The following is a 20,976-nucleotide window of genomic DNA, read 5'->3' as shown; positions in this document are numbered from 1 at the left end:
AATTCCCAGAGCACTGGAGAGCTAAGTGGCAGAGGGCTAGCTAGCCACTGACTCTGTAGCTTGTGGCCCTGGAGCCCTGGAAAGTTGAGAGTTTCTAGACTCTGGCTGAGTAGGAAGAATGTACCCCACTTTTTCCTGAAATTCTTTCCTCTTCTCCTTAATTCCTATTCAAGTTAGGTCACAAGATGCTGGCCTGTGGTATCTGAGTTGGGGCACAGGGCTTTGTCCCTTTTGGATCTTGGTATCAAATGCCCTACAGGTTCGGATGCCATAGCCCTGCTGTGTTCAAGCTAAGAGGTGGCAGGAGGCAGATCTCCCCAAGACTGGCCGTCCTGGGTTAAAAATCACTGGCAGGGACTAAGGCCACATGTGAAAGTCTTTTGCTGTGGCTTATTTTTATATTTTTTCCCTTTTTCTTTCTCATCTTCCTTTCCATTCTGGTTCCCATTTCCCACAAACCTGTCTGCTTTCATAACCTCTGAATGGCCTTTGGGGAAAAGAATTTCTTGATTGCTATCAGGTCCAAAATCATACACACACAGACAGACGCACACCCACCGCCCCAATGGCAGTGCTGGTAACATACATTTTAAATAGAAGAACTTTGGCCAGAAAAACACCAGCCCAAAGGTAGGTTTCTGTTTACCCGGAACCTCCCTTAATCATCCACTCTCTGCCAGGATCTCTCTTAATCTACCACAAAGGTCAACTACCTCAGGCGAGAGCATCTAGTTCCTGGTCAATAATGCCTGTATCTGAAGCCTCCCCACCTTTGCCGACTAGTGTATAGAATATGCTTGCTTTTCACCATTTTGCATTTCTCTCTGCACCCCATCCCCCACCCGAGAGGTAGTCTGGGCAGTTTGGTCCCCAATAAACCTTTCTTTTTACCCATGAGAGATCTAGTTTGTTGTTTTCCCTGTGCCCTCCCTTATAATCCCTGAACAATCCAGCTGAGACCTATCAGCATGAGATTCAGAACCTTCTACTACCACCTATGGGAGCTAGAGCCCAGTCTCTGTAAGCCAGGGCTCTACGCTCACTGATTTTGCTTCTGATACACCTTACACCGGGACGGGGGAGATAGCTTAGAGATTAAGAGTACTGGCTGCTCTTACACAGGACCCAGGTTCGGTTCCCAGCACCCACTGGGCACCAGGCATGCTAGAGATGCACAGGCATTAGCACAGGCAAACATTCACATGCATAACATAAAAAAATGAGCAAGTCCTCAAAACACCCTATACTACTGAGTTTGGTTGTTTCGCTTCACTGTTTGTTCATATAACAATATAAAATATAACACCCACTTCCCCAATGGCAGTGCTGGCAACAAACATTTTAAATAGCCTTAACTCCATGATCTTCCTGTGTTAACCTCCCATGGGCTGAGATCATAGGTATGGGCCACCACACCTAATTTTTTTTTTTTACTTTGAAAAGCTATCTGAATACCCTAAAGTGGACCACGTTCAAGGGGTCTACAAGGAAGAAATGAAGTTTTTCATTGCTGTGCACCTGGATAGAAGGAAAAACATAATTAAACCAACAAACCATGGAAGACAGCATCCAAGCGACCACTCAGGAAAGAGACAACCCAGCTGTACTCTCCTTTTCAAAGATTTGTTTTTATTGCTTCTCATTCTCTACAGTGTGTGCATGTGCACAGGTAGTCACAGAGGCCAGAAGAGGGACAGGAAGAACAGAACTGGAGTTGCAGGTCGTAGTGAGCTGCCTGATGTGGGTGCGGCAACCAAACTCAGCTCTTCTGGAAAGAGCAGCAAGCGCTCTTAACCACTATGACATCTCTAGCTCCTATCTTTTTCTGATTTTGGCTATGAATTTGGCCGTTTGCTTCTGAAGGACAAGTGGTCAAACCTGGCTTCTTGGAGTAGAGCCTGTGACCCTAGGCTATGTTAGTTAACTAATAAAAGCCTGGCAACCCTGCTTCATTTGATGTCTGAATTTCAGAGGCAGAGAGATAAATCACTGTCCTTAACTTTTACTCTTGAGTCATCTTGAATTCCAGAAAAAGCATTTTTTTTTGAGACAGACTATGCCCACCCCCCTCTCCCATCTGCACTCTCAACAATGAACAGATGACTGACAGATTAACAACAACCTATTGGATCACCTTGCAGAACAGAGCTAAGTCAATGATGGGCTGGACCACCCCTTGGCCTTGACTGAGACTGCTTAGTTATGCACACCTCTAGTCATTGGAAGGTAAACCTCATGTCAGCATCCTGAAGATAAACTTGAGGTCATTGTGAGGCAGGACAGGAAGACTGGAAAAGGTTCCGAGGTCATGGGAGGGAAAGCATGGGAACAGAATATGGCTTGGCTGCCCTTCCTGCTCATAGAATTAAAAGTCTCAACAAAATGAAACAGCATAAGGGCCAGGTTGCTCTCAGAGGCAACCAGCATTTCCCCGAAGACATCTTGTCAAGGGCAGTAAGCAGGCGGTGCTCACTCTTCCACCCTGCCCTTCCTTCTCTGCGCCTTCACCCACCTCACAACTTGGTTGACAGAGGGTATTCATTCTCTTTTTTCTTTTTACTTTGCTGTCCTAGACCTCCATCTGTAGACCAAGTTGGCTTCAGACTCAGAGATTCAACTGCCTCTGCCTCCCGAGTGCTGGGATCAAAGGTTTGCACCACTGCGCTCAGCTGAAATTCTCTAAGTTTTAGCCATGTTGCAAGGTACACTTTTTGAGCAGTGTTGAGGTGAAAGGGGGTTCTTAACTTTTAAAGATGTAACTTCAGAGTCACCAAAATCCTCTGTCTATCCCCACTGTAAAGAAATCTTCCGGGGACTCTCCCAGAGAAGCCACGCTACTTTCAGGTTCTTTCCTTCTCCCTCCCTCTCTCTCAGTACCTTTTCTCCTGCTTTTAATACATCCTATTTGGCTTACCCTGACATTCATTTCTTTGTCAAAGTCATGGGTTTTGCCTGGATGGAGTTCTCCAAAATGAATCACTCAGGCAGGTGTCAGTTTGACTTGGAGATGTGTGTCTTGCTGATGACAACTAGACCCTAGACTGCTTTATTTGCTCTCCCTCCCAACATAACCACTTCCTCTGCTTTTCACAACGACTTGCCTCTTCAACTGGTTTACTGGGGATGGATGACTAAGAGTAGCTTGTTGGGGCTACAAGAGTTCAGTCTTTTACCTGAAAAGCTTCAGTAACACATGAGTAAGTCAATGCCCAGTAAAGCCTTTCATTTAAAACAAATCAAACAAAAAACCAGGTTTGGCTTTGGGGATCTTAACTTCCCCACACTGGGACCAATCCAGATTAATGGTTCATTTTTCTAAACAGTATACCCAATGACCCAGGGTGCATGGGGATGGGGGACGGGGGACAGTTCAAGAGCAGGGGCTGCTAGTATAATGATGGTGTCTCCTCCAGATCGAACATGTCTGTCATCATTCTGAAGCAGATGATTGGTAGTGATCCCAACTAGACCATCACAAGAGGGGACTTATCAATATTTCATCAAGGAAGGAAGAAAGGAAGGGGAAAGTCCCAAATGAGATCCCTGAGATTCCAATCGCAGCTGCTGAGAATGGGACTTTCCAATGGTGACTCACCTGCCCATTGCTCCTGATAGCTAGGTTAGCATGCTTGCAGATGTTTCTCTGAAGAACCCTCTTTCCCACAGCTGTTTGCTGACCTCCATTGCTGACCCTAACTCGGAAGTAATGGCTCTAGGTATCTGCCAGTGATTACTCTTTGCCCTGCCATTTTTCTCTCAAGCTTTCTTCTGCTCCATTTAAACATTCTTTTATCAACATGAAGAACCAGCAAAAGGGAAGTCCAACTCCCCGGAAACATGTATATTATTCCATTCTTTGGTTAAGCTATAAAGGGACATCTGGTAACATTCTTTTATGTAATGCAGATACATTCATTGGCTTACCAGGATGGACTTATTCAGAGTCCTTTCTTTGATCTGTCTGAATTCTCTTCCTCTAGGATAAAAAGATGTTTCTTTGTGTCTCCCCAAGAAGATATACAATAGCTAGTAATCAAGGTTTCCAGTCTAACCTTAGGACAACACACAGAAACTCAGAGAAGACCCTGAATCCAGATAGTTTAGACATCCCTGGCTTATTGGGGAAAGACTGGCAAAGTGCCAACCCTCCTGTTGGCCGTTCCCAACATTACACTGCAAGTGTGTCAAACTAGAAATCCAGATATCGTGTTCCCAACCTTTACAGACCCCTGTAGACACCAGTGTGTAGAGTTCACTGAGCAAACCTATTCCAGATGACCACACTTAAAGAAGTCCATTTTCATTACCCAAGGCTGAATGGTTTACAGAGCAGTTTTATTTTAAAAGGTGTTGGAAAGTCCAGGTATACAGTAAGCGATACAGTAATGTTGCTAGTGTGCCACAGAGGCCATACCCATCCTCCTTACAGCTCTGCCCTCCACCAAGTGAGCTCACTGCCCTTATTTAGAAGGATGACAGGCTCTAGCACTCAGCCCACCCTGCTGTCTGGGTGAAAGGGGAAATGTTGATGGCTAAAGTTTCCCCAATAGAGCATCAAGGTCTAATCTTACTGCACCCTCGGGTAGTACAAGTCCCTAAATAGGTGGCAATAACTCGTTTCAAGGGACATCAATGTGATGGCTAAGTCAGCCAAGTTGATGATACAGGAGATTATAAAGCTCGGGCCAGTGAGATGGCTGAGTGGGTAAAGGCACTTGCCACCAAGCTTGATGGCCTGAGCGCTTTGGCACATAAAACAAATGCTCAATTTAAAAAAACAGATACATATACAATAAATAAATAGATAGATAGATAAATAAATAAATAAATAAATAAATAATACCCTGTCCAGGCTTTAGTGGAGTATCCATCCTGGGGAAGGATACTGTATACATATATACAGGCATAATGCTGTATATATTTTATTATGTATACAGCATTATGCCTGTATATATGCCTGCATGCCAGAAGAGGGCACCAGATCTCATTACAGTTGGTTATGTGGTTGCTGGGACTGAACTTAGAGCCTCTGGAAGAGCAGCAAGTGTGTTTGACCTCTGAGCCATCTCTCCACCTACCCGGGCTGCATCTCTTGCTGAATTCCTCCAAAACTGAAGATTGCCTAAGTCTTAGTTATATTACTAACGAAGATGATATAAGAGACTGCTTTGAGGGACACACTGTGCCTGGGCTAGTCATTTATAGTAAAACTAGGCACACTGGTACATACTGGTAAGTATGCTATATAATCAATTCTTTATCTTTTGATAATTTTCTAAATTATTTGTATGTATGTGGGTAGGCACACCAGAGTGGAGGTGCCTGCCGGGGTCAGAGGTGTTGGATCCTTCTGGAGCTGCAGTTACAGGCAGTTGTGAGCTACCAGATGCGGATTTAGTTGTGGACAATGCCAGAGCAGGTGTTCTTAGCTACTGAGCCATGGCTCCAGCCTCATAATAATATATGCTTTAAATTACTGTTATTGTTTCTGTGATTATCACTGTGCATGTGCATGATATGTGAACTCAGATACACGTACGGCACAGTTCTCATGTGGAGATCAGAGGACAACTTTGTGGAGTTGGTTTTTTCTTTGCTCCTTAACACAGAATCAGGGAATCAACTCGGGCCATCAGGTTTACACGGCAGTGTTTGTACCTGCTGGAACCACCTTGCCAGCTCCTAGGAGCTAAGTCTTGCAGGAACCATTTAAATCTCTTGCTCAATAGAGTGGCTGTGTTTACCAATCAGAATTTCTTATTAGCAGAACAAATCCAGGGTGTGCATGCTCCTGGAGTCTACCTGTTACACTTAGGTCAATAGCCAGGATGAGTAGAAGCTCACATTAAAGAAGCAGAACGGCCACACCGTGTGAGAAGAGCCACCTATGGAAGGCTGGCACCGGATACTGCTTCATCTCTGTCTGGCTTCTGGCACTTGGGCAGCCATCACTGGCCACTGGTCTGCTTGACTTCAGCCTTGATGCTTGAGGAAGGTGTCTTCTCCACACTGTCATTTCCAAATCAAACTGAGGCTGCCCATGGTCCACCCACTGCAGACAGAGCTCATGCCACGGCTCTTATCCCCATCCCATCAGGCCGGGCTAGCAATGCAAAACAGCGCTGACGTCAGACTTCTACCCACCCCCATTTCCTTAAGAACAAGAAGGGAAGGCCAGGGAAGACAGCTCAGTGTAATGATTAAAGATCTGAGTTCAGACCCTCAATGCCCACCTAAAAGCTGGGCTCACTGACACACACCTGAAACCTGGGTGGTGTGTGTGGCAGAAAAGGGGCATGAGTTAGACCCCCAGAATCTGCTGGCTAGCCAGGCTTGTCAATCAGTGACCTGTACGTGCAGGAAGGAACCCAGTCTCAAAATGTCAAGTATTGAGCAGTAGAGGAGACAACATCAACCCCTGCCCTCCTTGTGCACACATACACACAGGTACTTGCATATGCATGTGTGCACGAACATACATGCATACACACACAAACACAAGACTGGAGAAGACATCATGACGACAGATAAAATAATAGGTATGCATTCATGGAGACTCAGTCTTTCTCCCTCATTTTCAGTAAGTGAAAGCCTGTCTCCCAGCCCTTATTTTATCAAAAAGGACACCCCACAGATACAGGTCAACATCCTATGTCACAGGGATAACCTGGCCACTAATCTGTATCTTACAAAGTTCTCTAACCACCCTCATAGCAAAGGGACCCCACACCCCTCACACACTCCCTGTGAGTGGCAGCCCCAGGCCCTCAAATCAGTGTTAGTCCTTTTTCCTCAGCCCCATCCTAATTATCAACTCTGCCTAAGGCCAGGCATGGTGGCACACGGGGCTACTTTACTCCCACAATCACCAAAAGGTGAGGATTGGTCCCTGGACTCCGGTGGGCTGGACAGCACTGGGGATGGAGGCGCCATGGACTTGCTCCCGTCCTTTGTCCTTTGCCTTGCAGTCATCTGGGAGGGCAAACCTGTGGCCCTGGTCATCTCAAACTCACCCAAGTTGTCAGCATTTTTAACAGTTGTGGAGAGGGAACAATCATATTCAGAGAACAGCAGTCAAGAAGAAACAATAGAGGGCTAGAGAGATGGTTCAGCGGTGAGTGCCAACTGCGGGCAGAGGATTCAGGTTTGGTTCCCAGCACTTACATAACAGCTCACACTGCCTGTAACTTCAGTTCAGGGAGCCCAGTGCCCTCTGGCCTCTGAAGGCACCTGCAGACACATGGTATGCACAAATAAAATAAAAATAAAAGCCAACAGAAGACTCAGCAGACAAAGGCATTTGCCACCAAGCCTGATGACCAGAGTTCAATCTCTGGGACCCACAGAGATGAAGAAGTGAACTGTCTCCTGCAAACTGTCCTAACTTGAACATTTATCATGGCTTGCATATTCTCACGTGTACACACACAAATAAAGACATGCAACAACAACAACAACAATAACAAGAGGCAGCAGCAGCTGTGTGGTAGCACACCTGTATCTAAGTGCTTGGGAGACAGAAAGACTGCTCAAAGTTCGAAAGTTCAAGGCCTGCCAGGGTACACAATGAGATCCTGTCTGAAATAAATAAAAAGAGGAGGAAGAAAACTGAGCTTTCACACAGGTACTTCAGGACTGTCAGCCACTTCTGCACTCACAGAGGTCACACCCTCCCACATAACGGCAAGGGCACAGGCAGGCGCCAGCTCATCATCGTGGGGCAGGCTGGCTGAGTACCCCACGAATATTCAACTCCACAGTGTGGCTTCTCTGCATCTTCTGGCTATTTCGCCCACATGGGCCACTTCTCCCTGGACCTGCTCTCCTTCTCTCCTGTGAGGACACGCTGTGGAGCACAGAAGCCTAGACCTGCTGGTGCCTACCCGGGCTACTTGCACCTTTTTGCTGGTCGTGTGTGGTAGATGTTTTCCCACCTCAAGGGCCAGGGCTTCTGCTTGGAGCATGTTAGGAGGGAGTGTCAGGAGGGACAGACTACTTAACAGACTGATGGACACAGCATGGCACCGATAAGAGGGCTTATGGTACTCTGAGGGGACAAGACAAACTCACAGAGTCACTGAAGAGGACGAGGAGCTGGGGAAGGGCCGTGCAGTGGCTTCCTTACAAGGTCCCTGTGCACGAAGTTAGTGTGAGGCACATCACTGTCACCTCACCCAGGCTCACCCAGGAGGCACCTGTCAGAGCTGTGTACACTGGCTGGGGTTCAGATCCACAGCTGCCTGGTTCTCAAGCCCTTCCTTTTCTTTCTATACAGGTGGTCATCTGAGGGGACATCTCTCCTGGGGCTCGGAGATCGGTAACGGGACCTCCAAAATAAATTAATTGCCTTCAGGGCAAAGTAAAAGAACAGATAGGCAAAAATGAGACACACAGAGAAGAAACAAAAAAACACCAAATTCTCCCCAAATTGTGTATCATTTCTGTCTGGAAAAGCAGACATAAAAGATGCCGGGGACATGGCTGTAATGATAAGAGCCACCTGACCAAAATGTCAGCTATGATTTCTTGCTTTCAGTCAACAATGTCAAAAAATATCCCAGAGCTGATGCTGCTCCTTAGTTCCAAAACAGAAAGGTTTCTCAGCTCCCAGTGTCCCCAGGGCGGCCGCACTGCGAGCTCCAGAGACTCAGTTTTGTTTCTTATACTGGAAGACAGAAGGATGAGAAACGGGTGAGGGAAGCCGTGGAAGAGGGCTCTGTTGTGTCACACAGGTTTTCCCACCCAAGGGTTCCCGAGAGGTGGCGAGACTCCACCGGGAGCCCCTTCCCTGTCACGCCTTGAGTTGATGCCTAGACCCTTCTCTACTGGGAAAGCTGAGGGGCTCATGGGAGGAGGACTGGGAGGCTGAGGGTGCTGGAACTGAGTATGGGCCTCACCAGGGCTTGTCCTTTATTCTGAATCTTGTTTATGGGAGAAAAGTCCTCAGAAGCTCAGGTTCCCCAGCCAACCACCGAGGTTTTCCTTTTTCTGTTTTTGATTTTTCTGTCAGGGATAAGCTCTGTACTGGGCCTGCAATCTACCACAGATAGGTCAATGTCCTGTCAAAATCTGATTTTTACAAAGTAGATTTTAAACCCCACATCTGGAGCATCTGAGTTAGGAGGACAGAGATCTGGGATTCCACCCCAGTTCTGCACATTCCTGACTGCCTTCTCCCACCTATAGTCTAGATGTTGGTCCTAGACAGCAGCCTAGTCTTGGTCAATTCCCACAAACTCCAGTCACCTGGGAAGAGGCAACCTCAGCTTAGGAATTACTTCTACTGAATTGGCCTGTGGATATCTATGAGGCATTTTCTTAATACATGGTTGATACAGGAGGGCCCAGCCTACTGTGGGTGGTACCATTCATCCGGTCCAGGGATGAATAAGGTAGCTGAGGGAGCCATAGCAACCAAGCCAGTTAGCAGGCTTCCTCTGTGGTCTGCTCCAGTTCCTGCCTTAGCTTCCCTTGGAGATGGACTGTAATCTTTAAGCCAAATCAACCCTTTCCTGCCCCAAGGAGGTTTCTGTCTCAGTTTTAATCACAGTAACAGAGCAAACTAAGACACAGCCCCCAAGACAGCCTCCCTCCAAGCCAAATGCTGCTAAGCCATGCCGGACAGTACAACTGTCCCTTCGGGGAAATACAACATTCCCTGTGCCTCGGTCAGCTCACTTACCACTGCCTGGCAGTGACTGGCCTTTCAGGATTAAGGGTGACCCTCTCACCTCACTCGCCCTCTCAAGGCTGAGGGAGTTGCAGAATCCCCATCCCAGTGCCCAGGCCCAGGCCAGAGCCAAGCAAGCACTCACCTTCTTCATGATCCAGTCGGCATCTTCAATGGCTCTCTTAATAATCTGCTGGATTCTCTCAGGGCTGTCTTCGTCTGCGTGAACTTGGAAACTCTGCAAGTTTCAGCATGAAAGGTCACAGACAAGTGAAATTCAGAGCTTCAGAGCCCAGTCCCAAGAGACTGTGGGGTACTGGTCAGCTCTTAGGTCTGCTGAGGTGTGCGCACCCAGCTCACCCTGCTCTCAGACTGCAGTGTTTGAGCCCTCGTCTATTCCACAGCAGACGTGGCGGGGCAGCCAACAGGGGATGAAAAGGAGACCCAGCCACCGGGCACACAGGTTATTTGGCAGGTGATCAGGGCACTGGGTTCGCTCAGCATAGGAATCTACATTGATCAAAGTGTGTTGGGGAGGGACTGGCCTTGCTGCCAACTAGGTGCTGGGGAAGCAACAGGGAAGGGAGAGAAGGCATAGAGGCAAGAGATTCTGGGGAAATCCAGTGCCTGGAGGTTTGAATTCACTTGTGTGAACCTCAGGGTTCTTCCAAAAGAATGGAGTCCTCAATACCTTACCTGTGCTCCCAACCCCACATTCACTCTCCTATTCATCCCAGGAACCCACTACGTGCCTGTCCAGGAAGTCCCCCCTCACTGCCCAAAGCTAATTACTGCCCTGTTTCCCTCGGCCTTCTACTGCTTCCCTCTTACTTTTTGAGACAGGATCTCACTATGCCTTTGCTAGCCTGGAACTCACTGTGTAGACCTGGCTGGCCTTGAACTCAGAAAGATCTACCTACCTCTGCCTCTTGAGTGCTGGGATTAAAGATGTGTGCCACCACCACATATCTGTATGAAATTTAATCTTTAGCTCTTTATTTGGAAATCGTTTCCTTTTCTAAAGATTTATTATGTATACAGCAATTTGCCTGCAAGTACGCCTACAAGCCAGAAGAAGCCACCAGATCCCAGATCTGGTTATGAGCCACCACGGTATTGCTGGGAATTGAACTCAGGACCCCTGAAAGAGCCATCAGTGCTTTTAACCGCTGAACCATCTCTCCAGCCCCAAGAAACGATTTCTGAGGTTGGAGAGATGGCTCACAACCATCTGTAATGGGATCTGATGCCCTCTTCTGGTGTGTCTGAAGACAGCTACAGTGTACTCATATAAATAAAGAATTGATTCTTTTAAAAAAAATCATTTCTTATAACATTGTTAAATTTTTATGATTTTGTGGCGTAGTGCTTTGCCTGTGTGTATGTCTGCGTACCATGTTCACGTTTACATGGGTGGCTAAAGAATAGAACCTGGATCCTGGGAAGAGCTGCAGTGATCTTCACCTCGTAGCAGAGGACGCACAGGACTCCCAAACTGCCTGTTGTTAACACTTGGCCTTGCTGGTTTTATCATCCTCGCTACAGAATCTTCTAAAGTAAACTGCAGGCACTATGCCTTGTTCCCTAAAGCCCTCACTGTGTGTTTCCTGACACAGAGACCCTCTGAGGTAACCACTGCAATCAAACTCAGACAAATTAGCCCCAATACAACCCTTAGCAAACCCACAGCTAATTCCTAATTCCCACTGCTGGGTTTTTCTCTAGCTTAGGATCTGGATCAAGCCTTGCACTTGTGACATCACTGTAGTCGCTGTTAATCTAGCTGCTTGCTCTTCCTGGTGGTCCATAAAACTTCTACTGGGACCTGGGGTACCTATTCCTCTTGTCTCTGCCTCCCCAATGCTGGGATTATAAGTGCAGGCCACCATGCCAGCCTTTTTGGGAGTTGAACTCTGGTCTTCATGCTTGTACGACAAACACTTTATCGACTATTTATCTCTCCTGCCTCTACCCAGTGTGTTTTAATATCCTTAGGGCTGGCTCAGGCCCCAGCACAGCGCTGAGATGCCGATGGATACAGCCTCTGTGCCACAGAGAGAAGCCAGAGGCCAGCTGCCCACGTTTGCAGTGGTTCTTATGAACCGTCTAGGCCCGCTCCCTGGCACCTGTGGCTCTGGCCCCCAGCAGACACCTCCCCCGGACCTGCTCCCACCTGCCTGACAGCATGCTGGTAGTGCTCCTGGATGCCCTTGGTTGGCAGCTGCCGGCAACAACGCAACAAGTAGCGGTACAGCTGCAATGGCGTCTGGACCAGCTCTGCCCCTGGCAGAGGGGCCATGTGTGAGCCCCAGCCCTGAAAGACACAGAACATCACCTTCTTAGCCATCAGGTCAGTTTCACAGATCTCATCTGCACAGAGGCTAGGCCCCCTTGTGTCCCAACCCCAGAAGCCGACACCCTGAGCTGGGGCTAGCCTTAGCATACAGCAGGCCCATGAGGACCTGATGACACTATAGAGGATCTGCCACCTCAGTCCGGAGTCTTGCTAAAGCTCAGCTTCAGGTGGCAGGTGACCAGGGGAAATGAGCAGAAAACCCCAGGTGGTGATCACAGAGCCGTCAGGGCCACCGACAGCCAAGCACATCCTAGTGAGGACATCAGGCAAGAGGACAGGAAGCCTGAGGTCTAAACCTGGCTAGTCAATGTGGTGTCCCCAAAGCACTGGCAAGACCAAGGCTCTTGTTTGAACAGTGTCGGGCCACAGCCATTAGATGCATGTTAATGAGACAGTCAACAGGTTAAAATGCACATTGTGATTCCCATGAAGAAGCAGCTATAGATGGAGTGACCAAAGGGAAGACAGGACCAGGTATGTGACTTCATGTTACTGAGTCATTAGTAACAATGAACACAATATTCATTTAAAAGACAAAGCGATGCAAACATGAAAAGGATGAGAGAGGTAAGGTAACTTGCCAGAGCTCACACAGCTGACAAAAGGTTCATGTGAGATTTAAACCTTGGCTCCAGCATCCAGTAACAAAAGAAAAGGGACCTGCAGCCTTCTGTAAATTCCAAGCCAGCCAAGACTATATAGAGAGACACTGCCTTAAAAAACAATTTTTGTTTGTTTGTTTTAGGGCCTAGAAAGATGGTTCTGGAGTTAAGAGTACTTGCTGTTCTTCCGGAGGACTGAGGTTCAGTTCCCAGCACCCACACTGTCTGTTACTTCTGTTACATCCAGGATCTGATGCCTCTTCTGGCCTTCAGAGACACCAAACATTACATGTTACACACACATACATGCGCTCACATTCAAGCATTCATACACACAAATGTTCCTGTACACGCACGAGTTCGTGCACACACGTATACACACACACACACACACACACACACACACACACACACACACGCAAAAGCAGACACTCATGCCCTTACATAAAATATAATTTAAAATCTTTTAAGTATTAGGGGGAAAGATGCTATTAACATACGAGCATTCCCAGGGAACCATCTGGCAGTTTTCACATGTCCACCTCTGCAGGAACCACCACGGAAATGAAGAGTGACCTTATCAAGCTTATCCACCCCAAAATTTCCTCTGCCCTCCAGCTCCTCACTTCCCAGCCTCCAGCAGCTGCTGACTGGCTTCCCCTTCCCAGACTCCTTCACGTTCCCAAGGTTTGTGTCAACGGAATGATCTGCTATGCTCCCTTTTGTGACTCAGGAACCCATTTGTGTATCTTCTGTGTCTATGTCTGTCTGTCCGTCTCACCTAGCTATCCACTTTGGTTTTTCAAGATAGGGTTTCTCTGTAGGTCTGGTTGTCCTGGAACCCACTCTGCAGACAAGGCGGGCCTCAAACTCAGAGATCTGTCTTTGTGTTTCCTAAGTGCTGAGACTAAAGGTGTGCACCACCACTCACCACTACCTGGCTGGCTTCCATATGTTTAAAATTTGAATGGTTTTCAGCTATTATAAATCATACAAATTATGGACATTTGTAGAGTACCATAGGATATTTCAACATGTTTCCATTGTGATTTTTAAAGACTTTTAAACTTCCAGTGCGAATGTATCTGTGGGAGGGTATGTGTAAGTGAGTACTGGTGCCCAAGGAGGCCAGACGCATCAGACTCCCGGGAGCTGGACTTCCAGGCAATTGTGAGCCACCTGAAGAGGATTCTGGAAACTGAACTCAGGTCCTCTGGAAGAGTAATATGAGCTCTTAACCACTCCATCATGTGTGTTCTCCCCAAAGAACCCACAACTCAGCATGAACCTGTGTGTGTGTGTGTGTGTGTGTGTGTGTGTGTGTGTACTCAAGAGCATGTGTGGCACAGCACACTCGTGAAGGTTAGAGGACAACTTGGAGAAGTCAGCGCTCTTTTCATATGGTGGGCGTGAGTTTTGAACTTGGGTCATCGGGCTTAGAGGCAGGCACCTCCCTTTACCTGACTGAGCCATTTCTTTGTCTTTTAGAGAGAGTATGGGTGTTTCTAAACAGTAGGCTCTAAAATACAAGGATTTGTTACCTCCCATTTAGTGCCTCCAGCCCTGTCCCGACCTGTGTACCTACTGCTCCAAAGGCTCTTGCCTAAGCTGCGTTACCACACCCTGCCTGCTACCCAATGTCAGTCCACTCTCTGCCACACTTGATACCAAGTGGGCTCTGACCCACTGTTCTGGATGTATCCATGTCAGCTCCGGGAATGTTCCCCAGAATGTCAGCTCTGCATGGCGGTGGCTCCCTTCCCAGCCCCCCCCCCCCCCCCCCCCCCCCGTGGAAGCCCTTTCTCACTGCCCAAGCCCCACCCTCCGTGGGAGTGAATCACTCTGCTGCTACAGGAAGCTCTCACAGCTGAGCTGAGCCCAGGCCTCAGCACTGTGCCTGGTACCCGGCAAGCTTCACACTACATGAACTGAACCACTAACCCTAACCCTATTTCCTCACTGCAAGCTTCCTCTAGGCTGTGCAGTGGGTAGAGGCTTCCTATGTGCCAGATGGAAAAGCTCAAAGGGACCAAGTGACTGGTGTTAGTTTTAAAGCTGCAAAGGCTGCGGAGAACACCAACAGGGGAACCAGGCACTAGAAGTGTCAGACACCCCTGCACTAACATGGAACTGTGACAGGCTGGGGTCAGAGGCGCCAATATTTCAAGAATATCTTTTCTTTCCAGAGCAATACATGTTCATCTCCACAGCTAAATTGGCCAATTCCTCATGGTTCTTCCAGCTCTTGCTCTGCAACTGAAGCTGACCAGCAATTGTCCCACTTAGTAAATACCAGCTTTGCAGAACTCTGGTGCACATGGGTGCAAACTGCCGGACCAACCAGAGCCCAGGATTCACATATGCTCAGGGACTGGCTCACAGACGAGCAGCCGGGACTGGGAGACACCTCCGTAACTAGACTCAGCAATCCTACCAGGGACACCATGTTGCCTCCTCTTGATTCCAAGTAGAGCGCAGAGCTACAACTTGCCAGAACGAAGTCTTAAAATGTTAGATCCCTAGAAGGCCCAGGCCCCAGAACTAATGAACTCATCATTTATTCTGATCACCAAAGCGGCGTGAACCCTGTCATATCCTGTCACCTTTGACCCTTCCGATACACCTTCACGTTCTACCTCTACTTCCAGGGGCTGCGGCGTGGCTCAGTTGGTAGACCGCCTGCCTAGCACTCAGAAAATTCTGGGCTCAGTCTCTAACACTGCAAACAGAAAGCTGGTGCAGGTCTGATAACCCAGCACCAGGGAAGTGGAGGCAGCAAGATCACAGGGTCATCCTTGGCTGTGTATGTCGTGAGTTTAAGGACAGCCTGGGTTACATGTCTCAAAAAAACAAAACCACCTCTACGACCCATTTCAATGGTTCCAGCTGTAAGGAAGTCTAAACAGGACAGAGCTCTTCAAGTCCCTGCTCTCACCAGCCGGACTGACCCTGCTTTAGCCTAGCCCTCAGAGGGGAACCCCGTAAGCTGTAATGAGCAGGACCCTGAAGGGCAGCTGCAGAGGACACATTACAGTCCCATCATGACAGGCAGCTCCCCTGGCAGGCTTCCCCAGACTATATAAAGTGCTAATCAAATATTGTAAAATGCTAGTCCCGAACAGATGGTTACCATCTGCAGTCCTCAAACTTAACATTTGGAAAGAGCACAAGTTTGCTTCACGGCTTTAAAACCCAAGCAATACTTAGTAACTAACCCAGCAAGTATGGGCGGAAGATTATTTTCAGCTCAATTATATTACTTAGTCATTCTCAGTAATAACCAGTAGAGAATACATGTGTGGGTCCACGGAGAGGAGCTGAACTGAAAAATGTTTTAATTTAATTTAAAGTGTGGGTTTACTATTTTTCAGGGGGCCAGGGCCTTCCCAGCACCATTACCAAACCTACAGTCAAACCCCCGACCCTGGAAAATACTCACTCTCTTATTCTGGCCCTTGGACTTGAACTGGGACTCCAGCCCTAGCTCTGTGTCCTGTGATAGTACCATCTTCCAGGCAGCCATGCTAAGGTCACCCTAGCAGCCTAACCAGCCCTGTTCCTTCTATCCCCAAGCCACTGGCTTTGAAATCCTATCAAATTCTAGCTCTCTGTGCCTCTTGGGTTTACGGCTCCTTCCAGTGCAGAATCCTCCCATCATAACTGCCACAGTCTAGAGCAGGCCTCCCTGACTTCCATCCATCTCCCCATCTGCTCTCTGACCAACAGCCTGAGAGACCCTGAAACACAAATTTCAGGGCACCCAGTCCCCTCCAAAACCTCCTAACAACCATTTCCACACCTTGCCATTCTGGCAACTTTTCCCAAAATGTGGACTAGCTCCTTTATTTTAAGCAATTTACAAAGGGACATCTTTTCATCATAATGAGCTTATATTTGCTTATGTAAGTAATGAGAAAAAAAAATCCCAGTTCCATGGGTATTATGTTTAAAACCTTTTTGGTTTTGTTGTTATTGCTTTGAGAGAATGGGTACAGAGATGTACGTACCAAGCTGTAATCAGAATGAAGAACGGTGCCAGCTACAGAACACACCCAGGCTCCTTTCCATGGCCCAGGGAGTCCTGTGTCTGCATCACCACCCACCCTTAAGCGGAGCAGGGCAGTCTGTGGCAGCTGTGTCTAGGGATGGTCTCTACCCTGTGACAGGTGACAGAAGGCTTGACATGGACAGATGTACTAGTCAGGGGCCTCAGAGAAGCAGAACACATAGGAGGTGAGTGTGTCAGTGTGTGGGGTGTGTAGGGTGTGTGTATGTGTCAGTGTGGGATATGTGTGTATGTGTGTGTGTATGTAAGTATATGTGGGGAATGTGAGTGTATTATAGAGTGTGTGTGTGTCAGTGTGGGGTATGGGAATATGTGCAGGAGGTGTGTGTGTGTCAGTGTGGGGTATGTGACTGTGTATAGGGTATGTGTGTCAGTGTGGGGTGTGTGCATATATGTGTGGGGTTTATGAGCATGTGTGTGGAGGGGGTAAATGTGTGTATGTGTAGAGTATATTTGTGTCTGGTATGTGTGAGTGTGTTACAAGGAATTTGTCATGTAATTCTGTGAGCTGGCAAGTCCAAACCCTGCAAAGCCCAAATGTCCTGACTCCAACCCTAAGACAGAAAGTTGCCAGGAAGACAGTGCAGTCACAGTCCCAGTTCAAAGGGCTTCAAGAGAATTCTTATGTAGGAAAGGCTCAGACTGTTCATTCTAGCCCCAACAGTGTAACTTGTAAACATCTAACACCCTCCAGACAGTAGAGAAGGTAGCAGTAACTAAGGCCATGTACCACCCCTGCCCAGCCCCAGGACTGACTAAACTGCAGCAGGTCTCTTCATCTTCTGGCCCACACTTCCTGGTGTGCTCTAAATCTAAGACTACCACGGCCCAGGTAGACAGGAAGTGGTTCAAATGCTCAGGAGGAAGCTGTGGTGACCTCAGAAAGGCCCTGTCACCACATTTCACTCAAGCCCTGGCTTCCAGCTCAGGTTCTCACCTGGATTAAAGGAAAAGCATCCACCTGTGTGCACGGAAGGCCTAGTGGCTATTCTCCTCGGGTGGTCACAGAGCTTTATCACCCAACCCCTCAACTAAACCTTTCTATATCTATGCACCAGCTGACACTGTCCAGTTGGTGTGAGTCTTCCACTGTTGTTAGGAATCATGACGACGTTGTGACTACGTAGGGTTTGCTCTTATCCTCAGATGAATCCGTTCAAATAAGAGATATGTGCTGGGTGGTGGTGGTCTATGCCTTTAATCCCAGCACTCAGGCAGAAGCAGGTAGATCTTTGAGTTCAAGGCCAGCCTGGTCTACAGATCAAGTTCCAGGACAGCTAATGCTACCCGGAGAAACCCTGTCAAAAAACTGAGGGGGGAGCTCTAGGCTCTGCAACTATTTCCAAACAGTTCAACAAAAGCCAACCCACTGACAGAAGAGACAAACTAAGAAGCGCAGGAAATGTTAAGAGTGTTTCTACTTATAGTCTCAGCTCTATCCTGATCACCTTGCTGGTGAGCCATCACCCAAAGCTGACATTGCCATCTCCCCCACCCCACCCCGTCTTCTCAGGGCTTCTCACCGCCCCCCCCACTCTCCCTCATCCCCGCCTTCCTTCCCGTCCACTCTCAAGAGTGTGAGAAACAGCAGATTGATTGTGTTCAGACCAGTTCCATGAACAATGACCCTGTCAACTCCCGTGACCTGAGAATTCAAGGAATTCGGCCCAGACTGCATTCTCTGCTCAGACCCCCATGACCTGGCATCCACTTCAAAGTACCTTTCTCCATGAACTATTATTAAGTTGGCGTCCTCATCTTGTACTAATACAGAGTCCCAGTTGGCCACACAGTCTCTGGGATGCCTGACTGTTCTTTAAGTCATCTCTATTTAATGAAAGCACAGAAACAATCACACACCAGGACAAAGAGAATTGGTCTGGACTGTCCTCAAGCATAGATCATCTATGCAACATCTTCCCAAGCATCTGATCAGACAGGGTCCAGAAACCACCAAAGACCAACACCTTGTTTATCCACCTTGTTCTGCAAAGCTGATGTCATATTTGATCACCTTATTACCCAGAGGCTAATTAGTTCATTAAGACAGTTTTTCACATACTACCTCACAATATTAGAGAAGGTATTGTTAGCCCCATTTTATAGATAAGGAAACCAAGGCTCAGAGAAGCTGTGATTTGTCAGTGGCCACATAGCTGTGCACAGTCAGGCAGGGAACTAACCATAAGTCTATTTGATTCTGAAGCTCACAATCGTACTTGCATCCCTGATATCTGCTAAACGGGTATACCTAAGAATATTAAGGCTGGGGTGGGGGTGTAACCCAGTGTTAAGAGCACCTCCTAATCATGTGTGAATCCCTGAATTAAGTCCCCAGAACTAAAACAAAATGCACCCCATCCATAAAGAACTCTCCTGGGCCTCTGCAAAGACAGACTCAGTCACTGATAAGCTTACTTAACTAGACCATTATTCACAACTTAGCCACAAATCTTTGTTCCAGAAATACAAGGGCATTGTAGCACCCTCTCAAACACAGATGGAAAAAAATCAGACTGATGTCAACTACACACACACACACACACACACACACACACAAAACACAAAGAAATGCTTTTTAAAAAAATCTTAGAAAGATAGGATGATTTAGACACAAGCCTCACAATCTGAGCTCAAACACCTGGATCCCACAAGGTGGCAGGAGAGAACCAATTCCCAAAAGTTGTCCTCTGACCTCCCCATGTGACCACACACACTCATTACACTCACAAAACTGAACGGGCCTTGTGGCATACCCTTGTAATAGCACTCAAAAGGTAGAAGCAGAAAACCTGGGAGTTCAAGATCCAGTCTAGGCTACAAAAACGAGCTCGAGGTCAGCCTGGTCTATCCAAGATCCTGTTTCAAAACTAAAACAAAATGTAAGAACATGATTTATGGGGGGAGGGGAGGGAGCATAAAGGGAACTTCTTGGGTACCAGGTGATACAGCTGGCACAGGTGCTAAGAATAAAGGACCCTGTCACATGGAAGCTCACTGCTCTTATCACTAACCTGGGTCCTAACATGGACTACCTAAAAATAATTGGAAAAAGAGTCAGACATTTAAAAAGATAATGGAACTGTAGAAAATAGCCCTAAAGTATGCCCAATTGAGTGCTGATAAAAGCTAAATTAAGCCTGCACCAGCCATTTTTTACATATGCAATTAATCTTCATGATGGAGAAAGTTGAAAATAGGAATGGTTTGCTCCCTGCCCCCGCCCACCCTAGGGCTCCATCTGGCATATTTATGTTCTTCCAGCAATTCTGCCTCCCCTCGTCCCTCCTCGTCCCTCTCCCACATAGTCAAGGTCAGCCCGGCCTCCCTACATTACCATTGGTACACCCTTCAGTCTCAACTTTATATCTAACCCTGTGGGAGGTGGGGATGCTGGAAATGAATTCCGAGGCTTGACCGTGCTAGGCAACCTTTTTACCTAGCTGTTCCTAGCTCCTGATTAGCAGCTAAGCTAATCAGTCTCTTTCTTCCTGGCCAATTCCCATGTGCCACCCAAGGATATTTTACATTTATCCTTCCCTTTCTTTAGCCCCCACTACTTTATACCCAGAAGACAGGTATGTAATAGTAAGGACTTCAAATGAGTCCCAAGGGCCATCACTGGGCACACAGAAAGATAAAATCTGATCCAGGCAGACCTTGGAAAATTATTCTGTAATAAAGAGAATGAAGCGCTTACATGTGCTACCACGTGCGAGCCTTGAAGAAGGCATGTAAGACGCAGGAAACCAATAACCCGGGCTACATATGACTGATTCCATTTCTGTGAAATGTTCAGAACTAACAAAATCTGTGGAAAGCAGCTAAGTGGTTGCCTAGCACAGAGAAAGGGGAAGAGACTGGAGAGGTGTTGCCTGCTAATGGAGTTGGTTTTCTTTGAATGTAAATGTTCTAAAATCGACAGTGGCGGTGGATGCACGCCTGCGCACATTCTAAAGGTTATTAAACCTGTGCACTTTAGCACTGGCCCTAGCAGAGTGCAGATGCCAGCAGCACGTGGCGGAGACCTGGCTCCCCACGTCCTCTGACACCGCATCCCGGCCTCCCACGCTCCTCCACCGCGCTGCAGCTATGGCTGCGACAGGTGTCGCCGGCTCTCGGGGAAAGCCTGGAGAGTCCGCAGATCGCCCCCAATGCTTCTACAGATCCCGCCGAGCAGGCAGCCTCGGTAATCCCCAGCCCGCCCCCGCCACCCCCAAGTCCCCGCCTAAGGGCCCGCGCAGCGCGGCTCACCCGCCTTCCCGGCGGACGCCAACTCGAG

At 47.8% G+C, this 20,976-nt stretch overlaps 1 protein-coding gene across 1 annotated transcript; it reads right to left on the bottom strand.

The window, feature by feature from the left end:
• Window positions 1-4,355: 4,355 nt before the first annotated feature.
• LYRM9 (LYR motif containing 9) lies at window positions 4,356-20,975 on the bottom strand. The gene is made up of 4 exons (XM_080924286.1): window positions 20,949-20,975; window positions 11,844-11,984; window positions 9,816-9,908; window positions 4,356-8,665 (listed from the first exon to the last, which is right to left on the bottom strand). Exons 2-4 carry the CDS (start codon window positions 11,967-11,969, stop codon window positions 8,648-8,650), a joined length of 237 nt encoding a protein of 78 aa, XP_080780412.1. The 5' UTR covers window positions 11,970-11,984; window positions 20,949-20,975; the 3' UTR covers window positions 4,356-8,647.
• Between the last annotated feature and the right edge of the window lies 1 nt (window position 20,976).

The sequence above is a fragment of the Micromys minutus genome, assembly GCF_963924665.1.
Source record: "Micromys minutus genome assembly, chromosome: 10".
NCBI lineage: Eukaryota > Metazoa > Chordata > Mammalia > Rodentia > Muridae > Micromys > Micromys minutus.
The sequence above is the reverse complement of the archived record's forward strand: the minus strand, read 5'-3'. Positions and strand labels throughout refer to the sequence as shown.